At 43.5% G+C, this 12,823-nt stretch overlaps 1 protein-coding gene across 3 annotated transcripts in view; it reads left to right on the top strand.

The window, feature by feature from the left end:
- PARD3B (par-3 family cell polarity regulator beta) overlaps positions 1–12,823 on the top strand; it is a 2,582,324-nt gene that overhangs the window by 718,547 nt on the left and 1,850,954 nt on the right. For all 3 annotated transcript variants that reach the window (XM_069615556.1, XM_069615558.1, XM_069615557.1), the window contains exon 3: positions 9,264–9,435. In XM_069615556.1, the coding sequence (XP_069471657.1) occupies positions 9,264–9,435 (172 nt within the window). The remainder of the gene's footprint in view (positions 1–9,263; positions 9,436–12,823) is intronic.

A 12,823-nucleotide genomic window follows, 5' to 3' on the forward strand; every position in this document is an offset into this window, starting at 1 on the left:
ACTGTGCCTGAGAATAAAAGGGTGTGCTGGGACAGCCTTAACTCCAGTCACGGTGTGGTTTGCCCAAAGTCCATTTTCCACTTCACCATGTGACATAAGACCGTGTTTTGAGGTCCTTCACATTTAACACATTTTTATTACATGAATAAAACCTGGCACTTCTAGTGTTTTTCCATTACACCTCAACAGGAGCTTGTCTCGCTTCATGCGTTCATTGTGTCTTCTCGAATAGATAACCAGTTTCTCGGCTGTCTCAACCCCAGACAAGCCTTCTCGAATCTTCCTTCACTGTCAGCTGTTTTTTTGTACTGCGCTGCACTTTCAGCCCTTCTATTCATGGGGTCCTAGTTTGCTAAAATGTGTCGTGGAACATCCAGATTCTATATATATATATATATATATATATATATATATATATATATATATATATATATATATATATATATATATATATATATATATATATATATATATATATATATATATATATATATATATATATATATATATATATATATATATATATATATATATATATATATATATATATATATATATATATAGCCTACATATAGCCATCCTTATGATTACTTAGTCTACTTGCATTTTAGCATCTGTACAATTGTAAAATGGCTTGCATTTTTATCAGTGCTCTCCGCACGTGCAATCTTCATTTCGCACATGAAATGTTGCTCAATTCTTTACTTCATCATCAGCATCCATAAGGTCTATATGCTTTCTTCTTCAGCATCTCTTCTGGGTGTGTCATTTCTGCTTCATGTGATGTCACCAGTCTTCTCTTTCATTCATTTTCACACTCTTCCAGAACTTCGATTTGTTTCTCCACCGGTACATCATATAGAGTTTTCTCAATGGATACCTTGTTTCAAGGACTCTTTGTGGTATAGGTACCATCTCTGACGTTGTGCGTGTCGCAATTTCCGGTTTCCAATATAGAGGTGGAGTCGAGTACCCCAACCCAAAGCTCCTCTCCCATGATGTCTATATGTTGGAAGCCAGAATTTGAAACGTGTGCATTGCCAGTAAGATTACCTATACCAAAGAGAATCCTGGAAGTAAGATTCCATTGAGGAAGCCGTACATGCATACACGACAATATGACAGCCATTTTAATGAAATCCCGGAGGAAGAGGGAAAAGCAAGCAAGAAAGCAGATTGGTGATATCATGAAAAGCAGAGTTGACACGCTCAGATGTGATGCAGAAGACGAGAGAACATAAATATTCTAGAAGTTCTGAGTTCAAGGTATTAAAAGCTGAGCAACATTTTGGGCTCGAGATGAAGATGTTCATGCTATAGGAATAATGAAGAAATTATTGTACAGTCGCAGTAACGCAAGTAGACAAAGGGGGTCATAACGAGGTTAGAGGTAACCATGGCGCTATTAGCACCATGGCTGCCCCCAAAACCTCACCGACTCCGCTCTGGTGAATGGAGCTATTACCGCCCCACTCCAAGGTTGGCGGGGGCGGTAATTCCCCATTCACCAGTGCCCTTCCCCATTCCCATCTGAGCCCCAATAGAACTCAATGGGAATGGGGAAGGCGCTAATAATGGTACCGCAAATTGCGGTACCATTATTAGCACCAAAGTCCCTTTGGGGGTCCCGTCCTTAACGCCTGGTAACAACAGGCGTTAAGGGAGGACCTGCAAAGGGAACTCGTAATAGGGCGGTAAGGGATTACCGGTACCAGTGCCCTTACCGGTACCAGTAATCTCTTACTGCCCGGGTCATAATGAGGCCCAAAGTATTCTTTAAGGCTGGCTATGTAGTGAACAGATTGTGGCAATGCGTCAACCTACATATTAAAAGAAGTATAAGGACTATGGACGATTCCACAATGCGCTTTAGCAGAGCTGGATTCCGAAAGCGGGAAGACGTTTTCAGTGTGGCGCAGTAAGAAATCGAAAACTCAACCATGGAGGTGGATCAAAGAAAGGCTTGGTTGGATCAACACCAAGAAGTCAAGGTCGACTTGGGCCTGGATGTGCGTACAATTACAGACTGTGTATTTGATGACATTTGTAGTGACCTGCACTAGAAGAGGGCTTAGTTGCCCCACCTAATGTTAGAGACCCAATCACTTTCGCTGACCAGTATGGAACGTATACCTAGATGTTCCTTGTAAGCCTATCACCATTCCGAATAGATTTTTGTAGTTTGCAACGTAGATTGACGTCAATGGTGACAAGTTTGTAGTACATAACCTGCTTTTTTGTGTGTTGAATTGAGTGTGAGGATAGAGCAAACATCCTGATGTTCGTTGTTTATATAATTCACATTAAAACAGTCACATTTTGCCAACTTCCTGAGTTAATTTGATTATTGATGTTTGGGTAATATTCTGCATCCCCATCTGTCTCTAAGTATTGCTATCTCGTCTTAATGGGCTTGGTCGGCTGTCCCAGTTCACCAGCATATAAGCAAAATGGGAGCGGGACTTCCGGTAGAGGCACTTGTCTCCTCCACTACATAAGTATGGTAGGACCTCTTTATGATGACATTGCCATCACTTAATGTATAATCGATCTGCTGTTGGCACCTGTGGTTTCAGAACTTCCTCCCCTGCCCTGTGGGGTAGGCACTTAGGAGATGGTTCCATCGGAGGATAGTAATCGGGAGCATGCGGTGGGAGTCCCTAGTTGATCCAGAGCGGTCACAGCTGGGATCTGTGATGATCTCCCAAGTCCTTTGGAGAGTATACCAGTGCCTACTGGGAGTGTCTTTAATGAAGAGTAAAAGTGTCTGGTAAAGGGCTGCAGTGGGTGTTTCTCCGTGCTATTTTTGCATAGCCCCATCCACTGAGTTTACGTGAACTTTGGGCGAAAACATTTCATAATGGCCTGGATGTGCATGAAAATGATCGTGGGGTAACTTTATTTTCTCTTGGGCCTGGAAGAGCAAATACACATAATGGGATGCATCGAATGCTTGACCTATGAGGCAAAATGAAAGAAAATAAATATACTTGAGAATAAAAGCGGAAGCTTAGCAAAGTACACCTTAATAAGTCAAGCAAATCCTCTAACGAAATCGAGAGATGACTCATTTGGGTGGTAATTATGCCATGTTTTATAAGCTTTTCTGGCTGATAATGAGCTACTTTCTACTTGTGAATTTGTTTAGCGCCTGCCTTCGATTTTTATGTGTTTGTGACTCAGATCTGACCCATTTGCCAACTCTGCAGAAAACTTAGTGTCTTGCTTGGAAATTGAGTGCCGTTCCTGTTGTAGGATTTCTCTGCAATCCTGTCTTTAGACGGGAATAGATATTTTACTGATACTTGCACGTTCTGAAAATAACAATTCTTGGATGCTTCCCCACGCCCCTTCACAAATCCACAGTATTGGAATAAGGTATACAACAGTTGAAGATGAACATCGCCAGACATGCTGGCGCTTCATCCAGAATGCCCTATTTCTATGGGCCGTTCAGGGCCATGAGGCATTTTACATGAGAAAACACATCTTCTCGAAGTCAAATTGAGGGTAGAAGCCTCATCTCCATGAAAGGCTCATTGAACTAGTGTTCCTGTATCCAGGACATGTGCAATGTGGTGACAGATGCTGAAGTGTGCTGGTCACTTGTTGCAGACGTCCTTCGGGGACCTGCAGGACCTGGGTTCGAATCCTGCCATGGGAAACTTGCGATTTCATCCCCGCAAAGATGAAACCGAGACCACCATTAAACTGGGTAATAACGCACCTTTCATGTAATGGAGTGATGTGTGTTAGTGGTGTGCATTATATAAATGGTGAATGTTATGACTTGCATGCTTTGAATGTATATTTTTATTTCAAGGGATCCGACTGAACCAGAGTAGGTCAAATGATCGAGTAGATTCTTCATGGTTCCATTAGTGCTTGTGGTGTGCAGCAGGGATGATACCAAGCAGTTTGGGCTGGACTGCTCCTTTTGGGGTGGAACCGAGCCTGATTTACATATGGTCTTTCCCCTTTTGTAATGGTTTGTCAGGCGAAGAACAATGGTCTGAAGGGTTGACCAGAGAAATGCCAGAGGTTAGGATTAGTTCCAGCCATCACCTCTTTTGTTTTGCGTAAGTCTCCCCGAGTGGGACGATCTGCCCAGACGTGGGTCCCATGCCTGCTGGACCTAGAGACCCAAGCTACTCCTCACTGATGAGGCCCAACAAGGCTGCTGAAACATGTTTGGGGTTGCTCGTGGTCTCATGCAGCAGGGATGATACCAAGCAGTTTGGGCTGGACTGCCCCTTTTGGGGTGGGACCAAGCCTGATTTGCATATGGTCTTTGCTCTTTTGTAATGTCTTGGCATACGGAGAACTATGTTCTGGAGGGTTGACCACAGCAATGACAGAGGCTAGGATTAATTCCAAACCTTCCAGCCATCACATCTTTTGTTTCGCATAAGTCCATTAAAATGCAACCAGGAGTGCACATTTATGTAAACACGCATGTGAAATAGCATCTTGGTTGCACCTGCCAGTGTTACAGCTGTTTGTTAGGGTTCTGACTGACAGCGTTATGATCCTCATGCAATTGAAAACAGCCATTGCCATTATTTAAATGTTTAATTCTCCTGAAATAACAAAATATATCTTACTCTCACATTCAATTCTCTCTAACCTTTATGTACATGCATCCCTCCTAGCATACTACAGGACACATTGGGACATACTGAGGAAGGAAGAAAGTGGGACTGTGTATGATGCCAGACTAAAGAGCAATGATAACGAAATATTAATAAAAATAAGAAATGCCATTTTGCCAAAAATGGGCAGATGGGGAGTGGTACAGCCGCACATGTTGAGTCCCTCCTCCTCATCCTGGTGTACACCCACTGCTGACTGCTTTGTGAGCCATGATCCTGGCAAAAATGCCAGCGCTGGAGCATATGAGTTGAGTGGCGACACGCAGGAGCCGCTTGCTCCAGCCCACAGCTTGCTTGGCAACCAAGGTTTGATCCGTGGCCCCACACATGTTCACTCCATTACCGCATGCTAATGTTGGAGGTGAACCCGGACCATAGAGAAGAGTGAAAATAAGATTACTGTGAGGAAGGTCCAGTATAAAAAATGTGTGCATGTTTGCATGTGTTCCAATCTGTGACTGCAAGGGAGTTTGATTCCAAGTACAACTCAAGAGTATGCGTGTGTGTGCAAATGTTATACATTCATATATGTGTATTTGCGGGATAAGAGACCTCCCACATTAGCAAAGTGAGTTTATTTTACCGTGGAAATGCTATCATCGTGGTAATGGTATAACGAAAGTGTTTTAAAGTAGCAATGCCGACATATCCTGTGGGTGTAATATCATGGTAGTGTTTTACAGTGGCATTGCTGACATATATTTTGGGCACATCATCATACATTTTTTTTACAGTGGAAAAATGCTGACCAACATTTCGGGCTTGGCATCATGAGTCTTTGACAGAGGCAATGCTGGCATATATATTGTCTGCATGGCATCATGACAATGTTGTCAAACACTAGTGTATTGTTAGTAACCTGGCATTGGAATGTATATGTCTTGGCCCACAGAACATAGTGTACATTGTATGGCTTTTTACACCATTTAAAAAAAGCACTATTTCACCCCATTATGTCAAAGGTTTCTTGCAACCACCTTACAAAAGTTAGGGCTCCCTCTCTACACTCAGCTGCTCACACTAATTCAAGTCCATCATTAACGCTCTGTACTGAATGTATTCCCCAATCACTGCTGACCCTACATAAAGCTTGTACAGGCCAGCCCTCCCACCCTCTGCATCAAAAGCAGAGGCGTTGCTAGGGGGGGGGGCTAAAGGTGCTATAGCCCCTGATCTTTTGGTTGTAGCCCCGGATAAAATCTCAGGAGCTACATCCAAAAGGCTAGCTAGCCCCCAGTCCCGATAGTTCGGACATTAGCTTAGCCCCGGGTCTTTTTCAGACCTAGCAACACCCCTGATCAAAAGCTTCCGTTGCCACTGCACATTGCAGGCATGTGTGGTACCAGTGGCAAGTCCTGTCTGCTTCTTGAAAAATGTGTGGCAGTAGGTTCCACTAAGGACACACGTGCTTCCATGATCATGCACTCTGGCGCCAAAGCCAGATCTGCCACCTGCGCACCAATTCCCTCTTTTTCTGCAGTCCCGCAGTGACTTAAGTTGTCTTTCATTCAAAGTGGACACTTCATGTTCCACAATGTGTTTGTCTCCGAGGGAACCATCTTCAGGAGGAAAACGCTCTGAAAAATAAACCAAAATGGAACCACTTTTGTGATATTCAAAGAAAGTTTCTTATATGCAAAACTTTGTACAGATGTCCTAATCTCACCCTGAATTCGTCCAAACAGTCATTCAGTCCAGGAGTGCTCATTCCATTTACACAATTCCAATACAAGATTGCCCCTGATCTCAATGTACAAACCTAATATAGTCCTTTACTCTCATGTGGGTTAAAGGTCCCTTATTGTGGACATCTTCTATGTCAGTTATTCTCTGTGTAGACCACAGAGAGATTCTCTTCCGGTTCTATGCGTTTACCTCTTGAAATGCTTTTTTTGTCTATAACAGTCTGTTAAATGTAAGGATGGATTAGTGTTAAAGTGCTTGACTTGAATGTCGGTTCAAACCTTTTGAGAAAAGGTTTGAATTGGCTTGAGCCATTCAAGCCTCCGTAGAGATGGTTTGGGAGTAGAATCGAGCCGAGTTGCTAAATGCCAGATTCGGGTTGAATTGTTTCAACCCAATTCGAGGCATAGCTTGCTATAACTCGGATTGGGTTAAGACATGTTGCAAATTCTTGTGGATTTTAAGAAAAAAAGGAGCAGGTTATCATAACTTTGGTGCAAGTGATGAGATAGGGTTGGTATCATCACTTAACGCTAAAAAAAACCTTCTGATGTATTCTCAAAGCGCGTCTGAAAATGTGCACATCACAGATGCAGAAATTCAGAAGACCTTTATCTCCACCTTTGCACTAATAAGTGGGTATTTCTGCGCTTTCAAAGGGCAGTCCAGAGTCACAAATCGAATGTTCTTTCAAATGTGCAGAATATGGTCACATCCCGCTGTACCAACTCTCTCATGCATTTTCTTTTAAACGGAAAGTGTAAATATAAAACTGTACTCCCACTTATTTTTCTATTCCTCAAATAGGTTTTTCCAAAAAATATTTTACAGTGGCAGGTCAGTTAAGGGCTGGATGCTGTGAAATGAACTCCCAGAAGCCATGCAAGTGCTGGGAGCTTCTTATACATTTGTTTTGGTAGGATGTTTCTGACACTAATGTATGCAAGGGGCTGGCCAGTGAATCATGTGCACTGCCATACAGCCCACTGAAATGCACAGGTCCCCTTCATGGATAAGGTGATTTGCACTTATCTAAAAGGAAAACAGTGCATCATTTGTGTTCATTTTTATGTCTCTATTGTATAATTTCCTTGGCCACCAGAAGTATTAAATACTAGGATACCCAATAATTCACTATTACCAGAGAGCTGTATTCCGGATGAATTAAACCATCAAATACTTGTATCCATACGATCGGCCTCAATTCTGATACAAATGTTTCAAACAATTTCGAGCCTGAGCTCCATATGGTCTGAATCTTTCAAGCCGAGTCGAACCACAATCTTTGGATTGGCTGGCATCTTTTTCCAGATGGTTCGGTCATCTTGCTAAAATGCCTTAGTCAGGCTTCTGCTCCAAATACTCTCCTTCATTTTTTTATGATCGCTTCTCTAGTGTTTAACAATTATGTCACCATCTTATAGAAGGGATATTCTGTGAATTTCTTCATTCTCCAGTGGTGCAAATATTTGCAAACCTCAATATCCTGAAGATTAAACGGGCTTGGAAGCTGAATTAAAGACACTGAAATGGTTCTATAGAGTGCATGGCTCTGTCGGCTTGGCTTTAACTGGCTTCATGAACATATCTCACTGTAGTCCTGTGTTCGGACAGTCGAGACCTCTGCACCATAAGTCATCAGAAATAATTGTGAACTCTTGTAGTGTCCTAGCAAAACGCACATGTTTTTCTTACTCGGTGCCCATACTCGGAAGCTGTAAGGCAGACTGTACCTTCAACCCGGGTCCAATGCTGAGCTCTTCTTGTTACTCCTTGCAAAGTCTTCTGATTATATGCCCAAAAGAAGGGCACAGCCCTCTTTTAAAGCCAAATGAGCCACAGTGATTGGTGTAGGCTAAGCCTACCTTTTATGAACCAATCCTGGCTCACCAACAATCTCCTGTATGTATGAGGTCATAACCAGAGTGCTTTGCAACAGAAAAGGTAAAGGGGTGGAAAACTGTAATACTAAGTCCCACCCATCTTCATGTCTGTTGTGGATCAAAGGGTCTCTAGTTAATGGAGCTCTCTATGGTTACTGATTAAAGCAGCATGTCTTCCTTGAAGCTGTGGCAGGACCAGACTTTCTGTCTCAGTCAAATCACATACTCCTACCTTCTGAGTGGGGTTTCCCTGCTGGAATGACTCCTGTAATCTATGCTTTCCCAGATATGACATTTCACTGTCCATTGATGCTAAGGGCCGGGGCTGGCTTCAGGTTGATACAGTGCATATCAAAGGCTATTGGGGTCTCCATTGTTCACCTCTGCAGCTAGGACCCATGTGGGCCTGTTTGAAGTATACTCCATTAGTATGCTAACTCTGTTATTTGCCGCCACCATTCTGCATTGCTTACACAGAGGACAGGGCAGATCCATGGAGCCTTTGATAGTTAATTAGGCTGGCCATGGCAGGAGGAAGGTTTTGCCCTTCCCCTTCTGAGAAATGGTGTAATCGGGAATGTCATATTCCAAGTAAATACGACAGAGGGACTGCTCCTGTAGTCTTTGACCACCCAGAGTACACGGGTCTATGTGTATGTCGTGCAGTGAGCATTGGAAATGTGTGTTGATTAGCCTCACACATTTTCCAGAGGCTGATCGACCATCATTCAATTTTGTAAAAAATTTCCAAAAAGCCAGGTGAGTGCACACACCCACCCTCCGTATGGTGGAATTCCTCACAGAGGGAACATGGAATTTGTAGTCCAGAACATTTGGAGAGAAGTAGGTTACAGGCCCCTGCTCTTTGTTTCAATCAGCTCTGCAAGAATCCCAAATTCGGTGGCCAATGAGAAAGCATTCATAAACAGTTGTAGTTGCTTTTGTTACGTTCTCCATTTGTAAAATTTTTCCAGTGGTCCCATTTGATACATGTAGTATTTTATATAGTAGGTGTTGCTTATCCTGGTGATCTGTTTCTTTGCAGTTGATTGCGGTGTACGAGGAACAAGAGTCTTACCTTAAAAGGGAGAGCACCAATGGAGGTCTGAAGGACAGACTGAGCCCAGACCCCTTTGAGGCGGAGATGACGGCACAGAATGCAGCTTATCTCTCTGGCGGTGGAGAAATTGAGGTGACGTCGTCTGCCCTACGATTAGGTATGTTAACGACTGTTGGATCTGTTTCTCATTTTATTATCTACCATCTTATTTTTCTATAATCCGCGTTAATCCATTGTTGTCTGCGGTCTCGAACTGTATCCATTCGTAGAGTTCTCCTTTTTCTAAGCATGCTTTGTCTTATTCCCAAGGGTTAATTCCAGCTCCTCAACACCAACTTAAAATGAGGTTTTCTGCAAGGGCCCATTGCCGCCCATTTTATTTGTGGCCTCTTCCCTCCTGTCATTGCTCGATGACCTTGCTAGCAAATGACACTTGTATCCTGAAGACATGAAGCTTTATCTACATGCTTTGCTCAAGCCTGTAACTATGGGCCCCGGGGCTTTACCTGACTCGGTAATGCTCCCGCGTCTCGGGGCTTATTGCTTAGATACAAGCACTTTACTATATGAAGCCTGCATCTGTAGAAAAAGCTAATCATGTATAGGCACACGTGTGTGGGTATGAATAGAGATACACCTGAGCAAATAGGTTGAATGTGATTGGGAACAACCAACATATATATGCGGTTAGGAAATTAAATGTGCTGTTTAAAAGTGTGATATAACCAGCTGTTATTAATTGAGTGTGAAGAATATTACATTTCTATTTTTGTACGATATATGGGTACAATCGATTGTAATTTGTTGTTGTCCACCACTTTTGGTCTTGATCAATTGTGTTCTTTTATATACATTGATTGCCTGGATGACCAAGACCAGACCAGGTACCCTTAGTGATGTGTGCTACTTGATACGTCGTGCGTGGCACTTTCCACGGAGCTCTGCTGCTTGCGTGAACTGATGTGACTTCTCCTGGATCTGCTGGCCTTTTCCACATAGTCCTCTTGCTGCCTGTGTGGGTGCTGTTGAAGATCCCCTTCCCTGATAATAAAAGCCTGCCAGCTTGTGGTGCCAGGAGAGAAGTTTGTCTCATTCTTTTCCACTTTGCAGTTGGGGTTGTTGCCTTGTATTCCCCTCTGCATCTCTTTTTCGCTCTTCTTTCCAATGACACTTGCTCCAATCACGAGATGTGCTGTCCGCGGTGCGTGAGTGTTGTTTAGAGTAAGCATGATTTTATTTCAACCCCGCTCTCTCTTTCTCTAACATCCCATTAGGTAGCATGCACAGTGCACATTAGAAACACGCATTGGCAATGCCAACAGTTTGGGCTTTTGGGTAGGCATGGGAAAGGCACTTGGAAGGCACTGCCATATTGGTATTAACTGACCATTGATGGCAGCAGTGCAAAATGGTGCGAGTTACTGGGCATCAAATAGCAGTGCCTGGCAAATGCGTAATACGTATACACAAGCCAAAATGGTTGGCTTTGCCCATGCTTGTTTTTAACAGGACTTCAGTGAAGGGCATGCATAGTGCTTAAAAATCGAGTGGTTGAAGGCAGACCTGGTTAAGACAGTTTTATAACATCAATAGTTTATTTACAGCTCAAATTTAGTAATTAACTATTAGGCTGCTTTGGGAAAAAGCTCACAGGCCCTTTTAGTGCAAAGTTTGATAGCAAGGCTTGATTAGAGTGAGCTTAAGGAGCTCCCACAAGGAGGTGTTTTGGGCGGGTAGGGGCAGGAACTGGGGGATTTGCATGGACATGAGCAGTCAATGGATGGGCAAATAATCAAACGCCACCTACAAGCTTTGTGTCTGTCCGTATATGCCCTTTCGCTCTCTGTACACTAATGCAATAGTTTTGGTTTATAGGTGGGGCTAAACCGAATAGGCCAAACTACCAATACATAACTAATTTATTGACGTCTGTTGCCATCCCAATTGCGCACCATGGAACATAGAGGTATTTCCCGTTCCGCTTCCTACTCCCTATTCTTAGTAAATAGTGGGGAGGAGTTGGCTGGTGTTTTTGTGAATTCCTTGGCTAATGCTTTTTTTGTAATTCTTTTGTTACCACTTCTTTGGTATTGCCACGTTTGTTGTTGTGGCTTAGTTTGGCTGTTGGCTGTTTGTGGAGTGCTTGAGTTTGTTGCAACAGTTCTTTGTGCCTTTGGTGACCTGCGGACATGAGTCCGTTTTGGATGGCCGAAGTATGCTATACAGTAGCCGTGCTCAACGTGCTGGCCCCATCCTCTGCCCCTTCCTATAGGTTCAACGGAGTTCACATCAGTGAATCTCACGTCACCCTTCTTCGGTTTCCACTGTTTGCATATGTAACTGGGATATTAAAATCCTGAAATTCCCCCGCCACCCACGGGCAATCAATATCCACCCGAGGAACACTGATCGGGGCATGGATACCAGGCAATGTTTCTTTTTTGTGCTCGTTTACAAGTAATTGGAAACTTTGATACAGAAATGAGTCTGCAGTGGGATAAATATAGCTGTACGTCTTTCTGGCATGTGGCAGGCGCCTGGGTATGTGTTTGCATCGTGCATCACCTCTTCTTCTGCAAGGACTGAGCAGCACCACATGCTGTCGCTACTGCGGCCACATCTGTGCACACATTATAAACCCCGCGAGTTGAGGAGGCTGGGCATGCATCAGAGTCGCTGGTTCTGATAGAATGGGGGTGTTAAAGGAAGGGTGTCAGCATAACTTTTTTTTAAAGAGGTCTGACAGGGCCACCTTAATTATTGGAGTGGGGCACTATGCACTAGACTTCAGTGCAAGGGCCATGCTATAGATTGAATAAATAGATGAAGTATGATCTTGTGCTAATTTACATACCCACAATGCATTGTTCAGTGGCTTTGAACTGGGTGAACTTTTAGGGACGGCTACTGTGTGGCACTGAGGCATGTTTGCTGAAATGACCTATTCTACTCTCCTATTTCCGGTATACGTTTTTGTTTTTCATTTGTTTAATCCACCATAGGATTGATAGTGTTTTGTAAACCTACCCAATGCTCTAATCACAAGGATCTTAAACTACACGCACTTATGGTCCTTCATTTGGGTGAAAGACATAGCTGATTGTCTGCATTGCTGTTCAGCCTTTTGGCTATCATCATGAGCAGTGTCTGCTCTTTTAGGAGCATGCTACATCATGTGACTTTAGTCTTCAGGGTCGGCTGAGGCTTTCTCCCATGCCTTTTTAAGGTTCTGGGTCTATGTAGCGATCATGGATACCTGAAATGTGAGGCGGCTCCATAATGGGGCCTGCGCCATAGGCACACTGCAAAGTCCACTTTGGAAGGAGCTCACATGGGGCATATCTTGTGAACTCAACTCATGAGTGCTTGTGAAGACCATGATGTATGGCTACATGAATGCCATCTCTGCGGGTCAACTGCGCTAGGAAGGCCAAGTGTGAAGTGGTGAGTGCAGTCCAGGACACTCCCAGAATAGTTTTTTGTGGGAAACGGTATACGTAGGTTTTGACAGGGTAGTGTACTGGCGCTTGGCCCCAAAATCAGCA

This window comes from Ambystoma mexicanum, chromosome 9 (genome assembly GCF_040938575.1).
Source record: "Ambystoma mexicanum isolate Mex_15411 chromosome 9, UKY_AmexF1_1, whole genome shotgun sequence".
NCBI lineage: Eukaryota > Metazoa > Chordata > Amphibia > Caudata > Ambystomatidae > Ambystoma > Ambystoma mexicanum.